This window comes from Neovison vison, chromosome 7 (genome assembly GCF_020171115.1).
Source record: "Neovison vison isolate M4711 chromosome 7, ASM_NN_V1, whole genome shotgun sequence".
NCBI classification, from domain to species: Eukaryota; Metazoa; Chordata; class Mammalia; order Carnivora; family Mustelidae; genus Neogale; species Neogale vison.
The window spans coordinates 109987817-110006449 of NC_058097.1; the positions used below are offsets into that span (position 1 = coordinate 109987817).

At 37.5% G+C, this 18633-nt stretch overlaps 1 protein-coding gene across 5 annotated transcripts in view; it reads left to right on the plus strand.

The window, feature by feature from the left end:
• ARHGEF12 (Rho guanine nucleotide exchange factor 12) overlaps window positions 1–18633 on the plus strand; it is a 143092-nt gene that overhangs the window by 86811 nt on the left and 37648 nt on the right. For 4 of the 5 annotated variants that reach the window (XM_044258056.1, XM_044258057.1, XM_044258059.1 and 1 more), the window contains 9 exons: window positions 888–945; window positions 3475–3653; window positions 4919–4996; window positions 5189–5308; window positions 6902–7042; window positions 11904–11978; window positions 14233–14325; window positions 16153–16263; window positions 16559–16657. In XM_044258056.1, the coding sequence (XP_044113991.1) occupies window positions 888–945; window positions 3475–3653; window positions 4919–4996; window positions 5189–5308; window positions 6902–7042; window positions 11904–11978; window positions 14233–14325; window positions 16153–16263; window positions 16559–16657 (954 nt within the window). The remainder of the gene's footprint in view (window positions 1–887; window positions 946–3474; window positions 3654–4918; window positions 4997–5188; window positions 5309–6901; window positions 7043–11903; window positions 11979–14232; window positions 14326–16152; window positions 16264–16558; window positions 16658–18633) is intronic. The other variant, XM_044258060.1, reaches the window with a different exon arrangement.

Here is an 18633-nt window from a genome sequence, read left to right on the forward strand (position 1 = left end):
TGTGTAACATTGATTATCTCTGATCGGCGTGATTAGTATACTTTCACTGCTACCTTAGACACTGATATATTTGACCTTGTAAAAATTAGTATTACTTGGGGGCGCCTGGGTGGCTCAGTGGGTTAAGCCGATGCCTTCGGCTCAGGTCATGATCTCAGGGTCCTGGGATCGAGTCCCACATCGGGCTCTCTGCTCAGCAGGGAGCCTGCTTCCCTCTCTCTCTCTACCTGCCTCTCCATCTACTTGTGATTTCTCTCTGTCAAATTAAAAAAAAAAAAATCTTAAAAAAAATTAAAAAAAATTAGTATTACTTGAAAAAGAAAAAAACTTGAAAAACTACTATTACTTGAAAAAGAAAAATAACGTTGGTTCCATGTTTGATATTTTTTCTTAATTTGGTTTAGTGGAGACTTTGGATAACATTTCCTATAATTAGCCTAACTGAAAATTAATTTTCTTTGTAAAGATTGGGTCATGGTTGGAAAACTTCAAGTAAATTGCATATTGTGGAAATATATTTTTTTTAATCTTTTAAACTGATTTTGACAAATCAGTGAATTTGCAAAGAGGTCTTTTTTGTTTGCAAGAGCCCTTCACTGTGAAGGACTTATAAAACCTGTTGCATGGTATCTTTTGTCATTTTTCATGGTAAGTTATAATGTTGTTTAAGTCAAGGCCTTGTTTTGGATTCAAGTTCATTTTCTGGCTGAGTATATCTTATAGAATAGCAATAAAAGTGAATATTGAACCAAATATATACGTATTTTAATATCGTTCTCTGTACTATGTTATATTATAATGGGTTGTATTATGTATAATAATTCCTAAAGTCAATATATCTGTTCTTAATGGAATGTGTCTGACATGCTATTATCATTTTCTTACAGGTGAATGGAACTCTGGTGACTCATTCAAACCATTTGGAAGTGGTGAAGCTAATCAAATGTAGGTGAATGTTATTCTCAATTTTAATTGGTTTCTGAATCCCTTAAAACAAGGATCAGAAAACACTTATGTAATAAGCCAGAGAGTGAATATCTTAGGATTTGTGGTTCCGATAGTCTACTACTCTGTTTTCTCTTTGTAGCACAAAAGCAGTCATAAGCAGTATGTAAATGAATGGGTGTAGTTGTATTTCAGTAAAACTTTATTTTGTCAAAACAGTCTGTGGCAGGGTGCCTGGGTGGCTCAGTGGGTTAAAGCCTCTACCTTCGGCTCAGGTCGTGATCCTAGGGTCTTGGGATGGAGCCCTGCATTGGGCTCTCTGCTCGGCAGGGAGCCTGCTTCCTCCTCTCTCTCTCTGCCTGCCTCTCTGCCTACTTGAGATCACTCTGTCAAATAAATAAATAAAATTTTAAAAAAAGAAAGAAAGAAAAAAACAGTCTTTGGGCCGGATTTAGTCTCGGCTGGAGTTCGCTTTAACCCTGCATTAAAGGAAAGTCTGAGGTGAAAAATTTTAATTTACTAATAACTATCTTTTGTTCACTTTATATATGTGGTTGATTATAATATCCTTGTTACTCTTGGTAATATAGAAAGCATATATTTGAAAGAAATGGCTGAGTCATCTGAGGGGGAAGAGATTGAGAATTCAGATGGAATGGCCCAGATAAACTGAAATGGAACTTTAAAAGTCATCTAGCATAGTCATGTTTCCTCAGATAAGTAAGTCATTAAATAAAATCCAGGGTAGTGATCTCTTGGAAATCTCCAGGGTTAAGAATTTAGAATCTTCTGGATCAAGCTCTTCCACGGTAGACTACAAATAAGAAATAGTTGTTTATAGCCAAGGAGAAACACTACTATTATTTAATCCTATTTTTGTTTTATAGAGTGGACATCTTTAGAATAATTTCATAAACAATTCTTTCTTGGCCATCTTACTTTTGAACTAAAGCAGCCCCTGAATCCTTTTTACCTTTCCTTCGGAGGGCTTTTACCTTTTACTTTTTGTCAGGGCTCTAAACGGTCCCTGCGATCTTACAGTTCTTCACTTTAGTACTTTTTAAAAAGAAATGGGATGATCAAAATTAGACCCCCATTCTTGAATCAGTTTGATTATGTAATGAGATTGTGTTTTATATATTTTTATGTGCTACATACATATGATGGTTTATGATTATAAATAAATATATGCCAGATAACTATTGCAGAGTATAAAAGATAAGATTATTTCTTTAGATTTTTAGGCTATATATTTTACTCATACCAGTAAATTTTGCTCAGAAAAAGTAGATCCTAGCATTATAGCAGATAAGATGCCTTATCCAATATTGAGAGCCTGGCTAAAAACTTAAAGTAACCGCAAAACACTGTGAGCATCCAGAACAGATCTAAATTTGCAGTGCCTCACACCTGTGTACGCTACTTGTGCTGGTCCCTCATGCCCTACTCTGTAATGCATACTCTGGACATAGCTGAAGAAGAAAAGGGAAGAAATAGGAAGCTAATGGAGGCAAGTAAATATAGGTAAAGTTACATATATATATATATATACACACATTTATACATATATATTTATTATATATATTATAGATATGGGATAAGTAAGGTATAATAGATGACTTTCTGACAGAGCAATACAATTGAAAAACTCTAAAAAGTTTATGTCTCTCAAATCTCCCCAAATCATAGCATTTGTGACCACTAAGTGTAAAAAAAAAAAAGACTTAGAACCTCAAACACTGAAATAATTGACAGTGAGTTCCATGGGCAGTTAAATAGGGAGAAAAGTGTGAAATAAACATATTTAGAAATTCTGTTGAAAAGTCTTAGAGGGAGATTTTGTCATTCAGAGGTCAGTTATCTAGAAATATCCTTGATTTAGAAAGTCTCTTTTCTTCTCGATGCTAGATAAATAACGAATGTCTGTTGTCGAGTCTTTCTGGTCAGGGTTGGTTTTGCTTTCTGTACTTTCTTCCTCCTGTAATATGGCTAGTGAAGTTCTGTCTTCCCCACATTTTAAAAATAACTCACTACTCACTTATTGAATGTTCGTCTCCAATTTTTGTGGGATATTATTTGTCCTACTCATTTTTTAAAGTTGATTTAAAATTGCTTCATGGTATTCTGTAAAATAGTTAAGCCCTGCCTAATTAGTATCATCTCAAAATAGGATGATTTCTTAAATTTACATTAAAAAAATTAATTGAACATAACCATTAGTAGATGGTTGCTGTTAACTAACCCTTCCCTAAATTAAAGAGATTATAAATTTTATTTGCCTTCATGTAATATCTGATCTTATGAATAGTAATTTGCTATCCAAAAATGGCATTGTTCTTTTAGATTTTTGGGGGAGGTCATAAAAAAGCAATGACAAGTTGGATTCTTTTTCTCTGGAGCAGTGGTTAGCAGATGATCAAACTTGTTCACATAACTGGATCTTAGAAAACTGTCAAAGAGGAAGTAGAGAAATGCCGTAAGCAAGATTTTGACAGTGTTATTTTCCTTCCTCTCTCTCCTCGCCACAAGCTGGTTCCTATGTAGCTCTCACTGTTCAGGGACGCCCGCCTGGGTCGCCCCAGATTCCACTCGCCGATTCTGAAGTAGAGCCATCAGTCGTTGGACATATGTCTCCCATCATGACATCCCCTCATTCACCTGGAGCATCTGGGAACATGGAGAGAATTACTAGTCCTGTGCTCATGGGGGTAAGAGGGGGAAAACTCTTAAATGCCTAGTTTATAATGATACCTTTACTTTATATTAGGAGTTTTGCATAAATTTAAGTTCAGAATACTGGAAAATCACTTCCAAATATAAAAAAATTAACGTAATAATCTGAAATGATTAGTGTGTTGGGATAGCAGATTGAATTGAGAAATATTTAACACCTGTCATATACAAAACAGGGTGCCATTCACAAAAATAAAATTAAGATACCCTATATTTGAGGTCCTTGGTTATCTTAGAATATATATTTTAAGGGGACGGAGGTTTGTTTATTTGTTTATTGTTGTGTCCCCAGTTGGCCTGTAGTAGATATTTAAACCCTTGTTGTTTGAGATAGAATCAAGAGAATACGAGTAATTACAATATCAAGGCAGAATGTAGACTTTATGAGGGGAGAACTATTAAGCTCTGTGACAATTCAGAGAAGGGAGGAAGCACATCCGGTTGTAACAAGGAAGGACTTCGTGGAAAGCTATGATTTGAATTGAGCCTTTTAGTATATGTGCTGCCGAAGCGAGCACTGAATTGAGCCTTTTAAGCGGTAGCATTTAAGCAGTGGCAATGGGGAGGAAAGAAGCCCAGGTAAAAGAAGTAGAATAAAAGAGAAAGAGCCAAGAAAGCACCAAGTGTCTGGGGGAAGTTCCAGGACTCTTGTTTGGCTGCTGCCTGTTAAGGAATTAAGTAGTGGGAGGGGAGGCTTGAAAAAAGTAAAACTATTTATTTTGAAAAAATCCCAACTACAAAGCTAATTTATATGTAACTGAAGAGACAGTAAGAATCCACTAAAATTTGTGGGGAGGTGGAGTGGGGGGCAGAGAGTGATGTGACTGTAGCGGGAGTTGAGCAAGCTAATTAGATCAAGTATTACAGGTTTGTGAAGCTTCTAAGAAGAGATGGTAGAGAGGAGTTAGGGAGCTGTCTTACTATTTCAGGCAGGAAGTGCTGGGAATTTGAGTCATGCATGGGGACCGACAGTACAGATCCAAGGGACGGACAGTGTAAGATATTATTCTTGTACTAAGGTGACTTCATTTCTCCAGCTAATATCATTATTTAATGTTTTCTTGAGCCTCGTTTAATAAAAGTGAAACAGAAGGGCTGAAATCCCCCTGTAACCTTCCAACTTTGAGCGCTGTGTCTCCCAGCCTGTCTTTGTGACCGCTATTTATTTTAGCTTCGCTTGCCCTGTATTGGTTGGTTGGTTGTTGTTGTTGGTTTGTTTTTTTTTTTATCTCTTTTCTAGGAGGAAAACAATGTGGTTCATAACCAGAAAGTAGAAATTCTGAGAAAAATGTTACAGAAAGAACAGGAACGGCTGCAGGTACTGAATTAGAAATGGGGCTGTTTACAGGCCAGTGAATATGTGAGTGGGCCTAGTGGAGTTGGTATTTGTCGCGACCACAGCCAAGCAGTGTTGTAATCGATGCCATCCGCTCTTTTATTAAGAATGGAATTTTTCTATATTTTCTTGACATAAGTAATTAATTCTCAAAATATTTCTATAACTTTTCAGTTATTGCAGGAAGATTACAACCGAACACCTGCCCAAAGATTGCTAAAAGAGATCCAAGAGGCCAAGAAACACATTCCTCAGCTGCAAGAGCAGTTATCCAAAGCCACAGGCTCTGCTCAGGTAGCATCATTGTTAAAAGTGCTACCCAACTTTTTGCAGGAGATTTTTCTTCTGGGAATGTGTTAAAGAATGTTGCAGTTGCCTTTTTTAAAAGTTATTTTTTTCTAGCATAGGCCAAGAAGATGTCTTATGTAGCATGTTACAGAAACAATGATGAGCTAAAGAAATGTGGGCTTCTGATTCTTCGTTTGCTCATGATAATCGTATTTCTTTGTTCCACAATCATTTTAAAAGGAATTTAGTGCTTTTGCTTTGATGTGACAAACTTACTAAAATGTATTTAGATACATATGTTTACATTTCAAGGCTCATTCTCCCATTTTCAAAGAGAATGGCAGTTATGTTTTTAAGTAGGAACGTAAGATTTTGTAAAATGGCCAGCATTATGCTAAATACAGAGACAAGTATTTTCTCACTTATCTTCATAGCAACTCCCCAAGATTAGACACTACTGTTGTTTGCCCCCATTTTACATATGCAGTTAGAGAAACTCAGAGATATTAAATAATTTCTCTGAAGTCATGTAACTTAAAAGCAATGGAACTGGAGTTTAGACCTGGTCTGATGAGTTCATGAGCACTTTCTCATTCTTAACGACTGTATTTTTCACTGAAATTTTGAACTAGAATTAAATAGAATTTGTTAGATCAGTATAAGTTATGGAGATGATGTCTCATTAGAAACAGTAGCCCAACCAGATTTCTATTCTGTAATATTCAGGTTAGGGATCTGAAAAGCTCCTTATATCTCATCTTAAAGCAAAATAGACATAACCCTATACCATCTGAAATGGGTAAAAGGTGTTGATTTATTGTGCTCCCTGAGTCTGTGAGTGAAAGCCACAGTTTTGTAGAACTCAAAGGATTCTTTGAGATCATGTAGCCTCATCGGCTTGTTTTAAAGTAAAAAAAATCACGTGGTTGAGAAAATTGGGGTCCAAACAGGTTAAATGACTTAGACGAGGTCACACAGCTCTACCGTCTCTTCTGACTTCCTGGTTCAGTGTCCTTTCAGTTACACAGTATTTAGTTTTTTCATTACTTTCAATCTCATTAGGTATATGAAATTTTGAGTATTATGCCTCAGTAATGTTGACAGTTTTATGTTGTTATAATTACTGAGCGAAAACGACATTCTTCTTCTCTTCAAACAATAAAAATGTGGTTCCTGGTTTAAAAGCCTGTATTATGTTATAGCACTGTGTCCCAGAATTGGCAGTTTATTGAAATTCTAAAGTGTTGGGAAGCAGTTAACAGAAGTTCTAGTGTAATAATCTTTACTATAATGGGCAGGATATATAAATTATATAATTTAACCAACTATTTTATATTTTGCTCTATTCAAAAGTTTGAACTCTTTTTCTCCTTGCTTAAATAGCACTTTCCCTGTCTTTAAGATCATGCCATTTTAGAACCACAGAATTAGTAGTTATTTATGCTTTAAATCTCTAGAGGTTTAAGCATTCTTATCGTATCAAACTGGCCAGATTTACCAGTCTCCATTTAGATGACAGTGTGAGTCTGTTTCTTTATGCAATCAGTAATGAATTTTTTTATTGTGTTGGTGTGTGTGCGTGTGTCTGATCCGTTTTAGGATGGAGCTGTAGTTACATCCTCCAGGCCTTTAGGTGACCCACTGCCAGTCAGTGAGGCGGAAGCTGATCCTGGTGATGGACTAAGCAGAATTGACTATAGCAGTGGAGACGCTTCTCGGCCCAGTAGTGACAGCACAGACGTAAGCGTTCTACATCTTGATCTTGTTTTCTTCTTCACAGCTCCTTTCCATATTGGATTTTAAGTTACGTGAATTAGAGGTGTTCTCTTACTACTTACTTTTTTTTTTTTTTAAGATTTTATTTGTTTATTTGACAGAGATCACAAGTAGGCAGAGAGGCAGGCAGAGGGAGGGAGGAAGCCGGCTCCCCGCTGAGCAGAGAGCCTGATGGAGGGCTCCATCCCAGGACCCTGAGATCATGACCTGAGCCAAAGGCAGAGGCTTTAACCCACTGAGCCCCCGGGCGCCCCTTACTACTTACTTTTTATCACCACCACCTTTCACACAGCAATTTGATGAGCAGAGTTCTGGACACTGTTGTCTATGAGTTTTCAATTCCAGAGTTCACTTTTTCCCTTAGATACACATTGTCTAATGTTTCTTTTGAAGAGGTGGAATTTCCCAGCAGGCCTCTTGTTTGTGGGTTGAGAAGTTAATAATGCTAGTGGTTTTTTTTTTTACTGAACCAAGAGGCCAACTGTTGATATCTTTAAGAGCATGTTAATATTCCATTTGTGGTCAGAGTGACTCAGTCTTGAATCATGAGGCACTTTGCCATTACAAAGAGGAAAAACCTTAGTCCTGTTAGATAGACTTGAGTTAATAGCCCTTGTTTAGTAACACTTTCTTGATTAACCCTCAAATTGCCAGATGAAGATGGATATCTGTTAAGAAGATCATAAGAAAACATTTCAAGTTGATTATGATGTACCACCGTAGTTGTATGAATAGTTAACCAGCTAAGTTCACTGTTGCTTACTCAACAATCCTTTGTAAATAGTATGCACTAGTAGGAATAATGACTTAAAATAGATCACCCTCTTTAAAAGTGATGAAGAAGATAGTCTAAACCAGGGTTTTGCAACTGTGGATCATGGAATCAATGTAATGGGTTGGGACTAGCATTAAAAAAAGAAAAGAATAGGAAATAGTGCTTTGCAAAATGTAGATAAGGTAAGTGCTACTTCTTGTGACTTTTGTTAGATACACACATACATGCACCTTTGTATGTTCGCATGCTGGTTGACAGTATAAAATTTCTTATTGAAGGTCGTGGTAAAAAAAGAATTTGAAAGCTACTGGTCAAGCCATCATTCAGGCCACTTTTTGAGGCTTAGGCCCAATGACTCAGAACTTCATTCAAGGAAAATTTGAGGATTTTGGTAGGGGGGAAGAAGATAATGCTAGCAGTCTTATGATTGGATGGGCTGAAGGTTTTAATGAGAAATTTCAATTTTGACTCATGAAAAAAACATTTATTGGGCATACATACCACCTACTGTAATGAGTGTTTTGCATTCCTTATTTTAGTTAATTCTCATAACAGCCATATGAAGTAGTACTTTTGTTAACATAATTTTACAGAGGAAAAAACTATGGCCAAAGGGAGTTAACTAATTTGCTAACTTACCCAGATAATACGTGATCTGTCTACATCTAGCTCTAAACTATCAGTACTCTAAATATAACAAAGGTATTGAGGAGTAGAAATGCATAACATTTTGGGAGAGCAGTGAAAATATTATGGTATATTAGGGTTATGGATGGAATGGCTAGAGTTTATCTTAGAAACAAAGGCTTGAGTTCAGGTTGTAAAAGACTTCACATTGTTCTAACAGCACTGTTTTTAGGGATCCTTTCTGCATTCTCCTTTTAGATTTAGTGCTCCTTTTCTCTGTTTTTGTCTCTACCATTAGATAGTTTCTTAAGAGGACAGGGACAGTTTTATTTGACTTTATGTCTCCAAAGCCTGGCAGATCCCACAATTAGGAATTCACAATAAATGGTACAGAAGAAAAATTAGAATCTTATCTTATATTTAAAGGACTGTTAGGGTTAGGGTTAGTGGCTTAGAAATAGAACTTCAGGAAACAGAGTGAATTGGCAAGTGTAGAAATAGACATTCCAATGACTTGAGACTGTTTGAGATATAATTGGTGTTTAATAAGTATTTGAATGAACAGCAGAATGAATGAGAGTTTGGGCTTTATCTCGCATGCAGAGGAGAAGCACACTCAGAAACACGTCAGTGTGGAAATGAATTAGAATAAAGAGACAGGGAGATCTGGAAGGACAGAAGACTGCTAGGCTTGATGGGCCCTTAACAAACGTGCAGGGAATGGCTCATAGTTACCGTTATTGACCACCTCCTTTGTGTGCCTCATGCTCTACAGGTACCCTTTTAAATTCTCCCAATAATATTAAAGAAGAAGTATCACCATTTTATAGATGTGGAGAATGAAGCCAGGTGAATAGTAAACGAATGTTGTGGAAATCCAGGTGAGAGAAGATAAGAGTGGGGACGAGGATAGTCACCGACTGCAGGACAAACGAGTTTAATTCCTACAGGCGTCTGTTTGAAGCTAAAGATGTGCTGCTTTTAGCTTGTGGATCTCCACATTTCTTCCATGCGTTTCTTCTGCTCACTTTTAAAAAACAGTCTTATTGTAGTGTTTGTGATACCATTATTATTGTAAAGCTCCCTGCTATGCTCCCCTCAGAGAAGGCTTTGAAGAACACCCCCACACCCAGTTCTCAGAACAGAAGCAGGTTCACCACAGATCATCACCTACAATCTAGAGCCATCTGTCTCTGTGATTTTTGTGAATTCATGGCTAATGTTTTTAAAAACTTACTGTGGAAAAATTTTAAGCCTATTCAAAAATAGAGACGAGCATAACAGTCCCTGCTATGTACCTGATCACCCAACCTTTGAAGTCATGGACAAGCTCTCCAACTTGTTATGTCTTAGTCCCCCGTTCTTCACACCCTACAGATACCAGAGTATTTTCAAGTAAATCCGAGGTATTATTTCATTAATCTGTGTTTTTAAGAGAAAAGAAGACTTTTTAAAAAATACAGCCATAATAACATTATCATAAAATCAAATTTCTTAACATGCAATTTGATTACCCTAATTGTCTCATAATGATCTTTCTGCAGTTGGTTTATCTGAGTCTGGATCTAGTCAAGGTCTTCAGCCTTTGGTTCATAGTCTTTTAATTTGTTACCTCCTCTTTTTTTTTTTTCCATGCTATTTTTTTGTGACAGAAACTGGGTAATATGCCCAGTAAAACAAACACATTTTAATTGTATTTTCATGGTGTTGTTTAATGTGTTCATCTCTGTATATTTCCTGAAAGCTATTAGTGAGAGCTGGAGTCTCAATCAGATTAAGAGCTGTTGTTTGGCAAGAACAATTCATGGGTGGGACTGTGTACATCCTGTTACATCACATCAGGAGGTCAATGTCTGGTTGTCTTTCTGTGACTGTAGGTTTGTTTAAGGTGTTCAGATGATGTCAGCATGGTTCCTACATAATCAACTTTTCCATTAAGCTTTTATGTAATGTTCTTACCAGTCATTGATGATCAAAATGCCTGCATCCATTATTTAATTAGTGGTTTCAAAAGGATGATATTACAATTTTGTTGTTCCTTATGTATTTACTAGTGGAATTATTTTACAAAGAATTTTCTCTTACTAGCTTTTAGGTTACCCTAAAATATAGCTTATACAGGAAATGCAGGATAGATACTAGATTCTTATCCCTTTATGTATCTGTTTCCAGAGGAGTCAGTACCTTAACACAATCTACAGTCACTAATGCGAGGGGGATTGTGTGTATACACGTGCGTATGTGTAATATTTGAATTCGTAGACTTTAACATATTTGCTTATTCTGTTGTAGTCCATTGCAGTCATTACTTTTTGTTGTTGCTGAAACTATCCCTCTTTGGGCAGTGGGAGCCCTTTCGGGTTCTCTTCAGTATTCTTTTAACGTGACATCCCGGTAACTTTGGTAGCTTTCTCACTTTTCAGTGTGACAAGATTATTCTAGCTCTGTCTTTTGTATCTCTTGTCCAAGACACAAAGTCCTCCATTTCTCCAAGGTGGGGCTTATATTTGAAGCTACTATTGTCTTTACCTTGTGCTGTCTTGGTATATGTATAAAGAGCATGCACCTTCCCTACTGACATTCACGCAGAAATCCCCTGTACCTCATTTTCAGCTGCTCTCTGAAGAATGGCTCCTTTGCTTTGCGGTGTTCTTTATCGTCCAGAATTGAAGTTCTGCACATGATATTGTTGCTGGTTCATATTAGGACATCCCAAACATACCATACAAATTTTATAGGAATCCACAAATCACTTTCACATGATACTCACAGAGACATAGGCAGAGGCTTAATTTTATTCATATAAATAGGCAAGAATGCTTTTAAGTTGCATAGAAAGAAGAGTTGGTTGGAGCGCCTGGGTGGCTCAGTGGGTTAAGCTTCTGCCTTTGGCTCAGGTCATGATCTCAGGGTCCTGGGATCGAGCCCCACATTGGGTTCTTTGCTCAGCGGGGAGCCCACTTCCCCCTCTTCTCTGCCTGCCTCTCTGCCTACTTGTGATCTCTCTCATTCTGTCAATAAATAAAATCTTCAAAAAAAAAAAAAAGGAAGAAGAGTTGGGAGCAGAGGGGGTTGAAAGAGCTGGATAAAGACAGAGTTTGACTTTGACATAATGAGTTTGAGGTACATAATAAATCTAGTTAGGATTACTTGGTAGAAATTAGCCCACAGGCCTGGAGACCAAGTGCAACTATTCTCTTAGTGTGATGCTATTATCAACATGAGATTAAAACAACTGAGAGAGTATGTGTCTTGCCAAAGTCAGGAGAACAGATAGTAGAGCCAGGTATTTAGAAAGATATTTAGTGGTTTCAAATACAAATGTGAAATTTGGAACCCTATTTTTTTCACCCTATTTTTCCTTGTCCCTTTTTGGTGAGCCTGTTGAAATGAACTGAATGTCTTCTTTTTTTTTTTTTTAAGAGTCCCAAGAGTTCCCTGAAGGAGAGGATTTGTCTAGAGGAAAACCCAGAAAAGAGTGAAGCGATTCAGGACCCTGTGAGTATGAAATCCGTGAAATGGTGGTGCTTTCTTACGCTGTCCTTCTACTTCAGTGACAGACACACCTGATATTTGTGGGTTGGGAGAGAAAAAGCTTAAACTTATTAATAAAGAGTTGGTAAATGGAGAGGAGCTACTCCATGGTATTTGATTGGCTTTAATGTTATTTTATTTATTATAGTAAAATACACATAAAATTTACCTTTTTGTAATTTTTGAGTATACAGGTTTTGTCATTAAGTTATATTGTCACTGTTGCGCAGCATTGCCATATCTTTCTCCAGAGCTTTCTTCTCTACTCCAACTCAAACTCAGTAGCCATTCAGCACTGCCTCCCCACTATCTTCAGGACTGGGCCACCACCATTTATTGTAAATTTGACTACTTTTGAGGACCACATATGAGAAGCATCATATATGTTTATCCTTTTGTGACTGGCTTATTTCATTTAGCATCATGTCCTCAAGGTTTACCCATGTCATAACTTGTACCAGAATTTCCTTCTTTTTTAAGGCTGATAATTATCCACTGTATGTATAGACCATGTTTTGCTTATCCACTCATCTGTCGGTGGACACTTGGGTTGTCTCCACCTTTTGGCTCTTGTGAATAGTGCCGCTATGACCATGGCATACAAGTATCTATTTAGGTTCTTTTAGTTCTTTTGGGTATTTATTCAGAACTGGAATTGTTGGATTTTGCATATTCTTAAGTAAATACTTTTTAGCATTCTGATTTTGTTTTTTACTTAGATTTGTATCAAGTTTTATAGTAAGAGATTTAACAGCATATCGTGACCCATTCGTTATTTGCTACATAAGGACTATTAAAAAATCAGAGACATCAGAACAGCTATAAATCAAAAGTTGTCTGTCTGAAACCACTCTAAACACATTTATCTTGTTTTACCATTTTCTTTAAAAAAAAAAAAAAAAAGACTAAAGCCTGAGGTTTAAAAACAAGTAGTAAAAAAAGCAGAAGCAAGTTTAGAAGATGCAGATACAGAGACTGCACCACACTTCAGGAGGGGAGACCACAGCTACGGAGTATTTTGTTTATAACTGGATCAGTGTGCATATCTTCAGCTAAAAGCACTCTCCAGATGACCCCCGAATCAGGAGAGCCCCGCTCTCCTTGCTCAGCCCGACATCTTGCATCAGCCGTTGTCAGCTTTGAGCTGAGCTCACTCTTTCCCTAGATCTTCCCAAATTTGTATTTCTCTTCTTACTGCATGGCCTTTGATTTTAGTATTTGTGATCTTTAGCCATCCCCTATTTTTTCCCGTTATACGCATTAATGCCCTCACACTGGCATTTTCAGGCTAACTCCAACTTCGTAAATGCGCTGACAAGTGGATGAGCTGCTGCATGGAAGGGAGATCTGCCAGCCTACAATTTATGTTTGCAATTTTGGTTCTTTGTTTCTCTACAAAATGATTTTAATTTTGTGTGATTACTTGGAAATTGTGTTGCATTACACCAGCGATTTTCAACCAGGAGTGATTTTGTCCCTCAGGGAGCATTTGGCAGTGTATGGAAACATTTTTTATTGTCATGACTGGGAGGCTGCCACTGGCACGGAGTGGGTGGGTAGAGACCCAAGATGCTGCTCAACATTGTACAATGCACAGGACAGCCCCCACAACAGAGAATGATCCGGCCCAAAATGTCAGCAGTGCCAGAGTTGAGAAACCCTGCATTATGCACTTACGAAAATGAGTTGAAGAGGAAAAAACAGGTTCAGGGACAGCTTTCAGTTATGCGATGTTAATAGAAGTCTTTGTATTAACCTCTCTCCTCACTTCGTCTTACTATTTTTACTCTCGTTTTTCGTTTGTCCTGTGGTCTTCATTCACTTTTCTTGCTCTGTCTCTTTAGAATTGTAATTATTTATGTAAACCAACTTTCTGCCTGTGACAAGGTTTATATGAAATGACTGGAGTACACACACAGTGATTAGAATGAGATATCCAGGAGTGTGGTGAGCAAAAGGTGTTAATTATTTCCAGAGGAAATGTTGGTTTTTTTCCCCTCTCCAAGGAACAGTCAATACTGTTGTGGTTTTCTTTGCTAAAGTGATTCATTGCCTTGAAAATCTGAGAACCACTTCTTTGAAAATAAAGCACTTAAAGAAAAATAAATAAAAAGGAATCCATTTTAGTGAACCATTTCCTTTTGATGATTTGGCTTCATTCTTTCTCTGATTTGACCAACAGATAATTTTTCTTTTCTTTTTCTCTAAATATTACCAGGATACTCAGTCACTCATCGGGAGTCCCTCTCCCCGTGTAGCGCCTCATATTATTGGAGCAGAGGATGATGATTTCGGCACTGAACATGAACAGGTGATGACACTTTTTTCTAAAACACAGATTGTTAATTCTTCAACATGTTTGATTTGTTGTGAAAATGAATGCTTTTTGGAGAATGAAATTCTGTTTTTAAAGATTTAAGGTCATGTCTTAGAACAAAGATTGTTTTATTGCTTGGATTGTTTATTTTAACTTTGACCAGTAGAAATGACTTCACTTTTAAAGGTGATAAGGAGTGATTGACTTACACTTACGTACTGCATTTTGGGAGAGGGAATATAATTGTAAATGTATATTCTTTTGGTTTAAAATTCCATTTGTTTATTGATGGTGCACAGCAGTATGACTGGCTTGATTCTTGTCCTTGTAACCCCTAGTCTTGCTAATAAATAACTTACTATTTCTGGGGGCTTTTTAAAATAACTTTTTGGGATTTTCTACATAGATTTATTTCCTTGTTTACTTTGTTTGTTTCCAGTTTGTTTATCTTTTATTTCTTGTGCTTACCTTTATTGCACTGGTTAGGACTTCCACTGTGAGATTGAATTGGAGTGGTAAGGCAGGACATTCTTGTCCAATTTCTGACCTTGGAGAGAAAGATACTTCATTTTTCATCATTAAGTGAGATGTTAGTGATAGGTATTTTGTAGGTACTTTTTATTAGGTTATAGAAGTTTACTTTTCTATTTCTGGTTGAGAGTTTCCATCATGAATGGATGTTGAACTTTGTTGAATGATTGAGATTATCATGTGGCTCTTTTTTTTTAAATTTAGTTTCTTAACATGGTAAATTACGTTGATTGATATTAGCATGTGTAACCAGCTTTGCATCCCTGAGATAAACCACAGTTGGTCATAATGTATCTTCCTTTGTATGTGTTGTCGGATTCAACTTGCTATTATTTTGCTGATGATTTTTATATTGGTTTTAATGGGGGATATTGGTTTGTCGTTTTCTTTTTTTACACTGTTTTTGGTTTTGATATTTGGGTAATGCTGACGCCCCCTTCTTTTTTGGGGGGATTTCATTTATTTAGAAAAAGAGCGAGAGTTGGTGAGCGGGACACAGGAAGGGGGAGAGAGAGCATCCCAAGAAGAACCCCACCCCCTACCCCCCCGACCCCAGCACAGGGCCTGGTGCTGGGTTCAGTCCCACCACCCTGAGATCCTGACTTGAGCTGAAATTGAGATTCAGACACTTAACCAGCTGAACCACCCAGGTGCCCCTAATGCCAGCCTCTTAAAATGACCTGAGAAGTGTTCCCTCTTCTTGTATTTCCTGAAAAAGATTGTGAAGAATTGGTATCATTTGTTTAGATTAACTTTCTTCTCTAATTTATTTAGAGATGTGAGAACTTAAGTGGAAATTGTCATTCAAGTTTACTTTAGGTTTAACTAGTAGTTTTCTGTACTTGCTGTCATTAGGGAGCATACAGTGCTTCTCAGAGTCGTCTTTCCTTAAATTATACATCTCCATTGTCATACCATTTCTGCATTAGCTCAAAAGAAAAGGAAGATGTTTATTTCATTAATAGGCAGAAAGCCTCCCGTTTCATTTTTAGAAGTGTCGTTGATGCTGGTGTTTGCATGCTGATATACAGACACCTGAGCTTCTCCATCATTGTCTTCTAAACTTGCGTTCTCCTAAGATAGTCTCTCTTCCAACCTATTTCTAAGAGGTTATTAATTTTCAGGGGAAGAGATTCCATAAGGCTGTGTGCTAATACGTTCCTGTGGAATTTTTAAAATCTTGAGTTTTTTAGGGTAGGTCAGTTTGGGTAGTTGTGTTTAACTGAGCTTAACCTTACATTTTGCACCTGTGTGGTAGAGTTCTTGATGTATCCGTACTTCCTCTTCTAGATCAATGGGCAGTGCAGCTGTTTCCAGAGCATCGAACTGCTGAAATCTCGCCCTGCTCACCTGGCTGTTTTCTTACACCACGTGGTCTCACAGTTTGACCCCGCTACACTGGTAACGTTTTCCATTGTTTAGCCGGTTCAGAGTTCTTAAACTGATTCTCACACCATAAAACCTCTCACTTTTGCAAGATGAGTTTCTAAACATATCAGGATAGATACGTAAGATAGATGAAATGCAATTAATTTATTTTTTTAAAAACTTAACTATATTTTTAAAAAGCATGGTAATGATGACATTCCTTATAGTGGCCTACTTGTTGGAAACTTTCCTACTTGAAGATCTAGCAGGTGACATTTTTCATGATTTCTCCCTTTTTCTCTCTTTTCCATTTCTTCCTATACTACAGCTCTGTTATCTCTATTCAGACCTATATAAGCAGACCAATTCCAAGGAGACTCGTCGTGTCTTCCTTGAGTTTCATCAGTTCTTCCTGGATCGATCCGCAGTAAGTTACCAATTAATACACAGTCTTTGCTGTGGTGCATTGAGTTATTGGACTCCTACTTCCAGTCTTCCTTCCCCTGGTTTTGGACTTTACTGTTTTAGACTTTCTGATGTTTGTACTGTATCTTAGTTACTGATTACTCTTGATCGATACTTTCATCATTTCTAAATGAGTTGCAGGCTACGCTTTCTCACAGTAGGTGTTAGGGGTTATGTATGTATATGTGTGTGTATATATATATGTGTGTGTGTATGTGTATATATATATATATATATATATGTAGGGGTTTATACATGTGCATAATGAAGAGAGTGCAAAAGAGAACACAAATGATATGCATACAAATGTGTTAGGATCCAAAGGCTAATACTTGCATAATGAACTCCGGTTGACCTCTTTGAAGTTTGAGGCACAAGTTTAACTAAAAAGTGGTAGAAAAGATCTTACATAATTGGTAATAGCTTTTTATTTTACCAGTAGAAATATTTATAAGGTTTTTAAACTAATGAGTGTCATTATTCTTAGCTTTGCCGTAGGGTAAGTCACAACCCTTAATGCTCCCTGGGCCTTCCACGGCTTCACTTCTCTCTGATGACCATTGCCCACCTTCCCTCTCCTGGAACCTCATCGCTTCCTCTCCTGTCGCTTCTCAGCGGAGGACCTTGCAGTCTCTATGAGAAATTTGAAGTTTCTGTAGAAGAACTTCTACCACATATACCCCCTGGCCTCATCACCCTCTGCGCTCTGGCCTTTCTCCTGAGGCTGGGGAGAGCTTGCCTTCTTTTCTCCAAGGCCTGCTCTCCCCTGCCCTTCACCTGGGTTGTATTTCCTTCTGCTTGCTCAGCTACAGGATCCAAGCATTTGTCATCCTTCCCTCGAGCATCGGCAATTTTTTGTTTTTTTGCGGAATCGCTCACATTAGCATGCAAACATCGTTACCTAAAACAGACAAACACAGAAACAGTTTGGCTCCACTCCTCCCTCCAGCTCTTGCCCCATTTTCATTGATTTCCTTTGCGAAGTTGCCTCCATTCCTCCCCAAGGTGGAATACACTCACCTTCTCAGGGAGGCCCGCCCTGGCTAGCCGCTGTGAAGTTTTACCCCTTCTCTTTCCATCACCTTTACTGTGTTATTTTTGTCCATAGAACTTTTATTTCTGTATTTATTTTGCCTCTGTCCCTGCTCTTCAGCCCTGAATATAAAGCTCCCCTGAGGGCAGATATTTTTGTTCTGTTTGTTCATTGCTGTTTCTCCAACATGGAATAGATCCTGGTACAGACTGATCACTCAGATGTTTATTAAGTGAATTCATTAGGGTTCTGATTATACTGCCATTATTTAAACTATTACACATTATACTTAAGATAATTTATGTCATGGGGGCGCCTGGGTGGCTCAGTGGGTTAAGCCTCTGCCTTCGGCTTGGGTCATGATCCCAGGGTCCTGGGATCGAGCCCTGCATCGGGCTCTCTGCTCAGTGTGGAGCCTGCTTCCCCCTCTCTCTCTGCCTGCTTTTCTGCCTACTTGTGATCTCTGTCTGTCAAATAAATAAATAAAATCTTTAAAAAAAAAAAGATAATTTACTTCATGGAAAAAGGACCATATATTGAAATATGTTTGACTTATATATTCCTTTTTTTTTTAATTGAAGTACCATTGACATTCAGTATTTTATTAGTTTCAGGTGTACAACATAGTAATTCAGCGATTACATATATTATATCATGCTCACCACGAAAAGTGTAGTTATCGTTTGTCACTATACAAAGTTATTACAGTGTTATGGACTATTTCCTGTGCTACACTTCTCATCCCTATGACTTATTTTTCTTATAAGCTTTTATTTTAATTCTAGTTCATTAATATACAGTATTATGTTAGTTTCAAGTGTACAGTGTTAGTGATTTAGCAATTCCATGCATCATCCAGTGCTCCTCACAAGTGCCCTCCTTAACCCCCATCTCCTATTTCACTC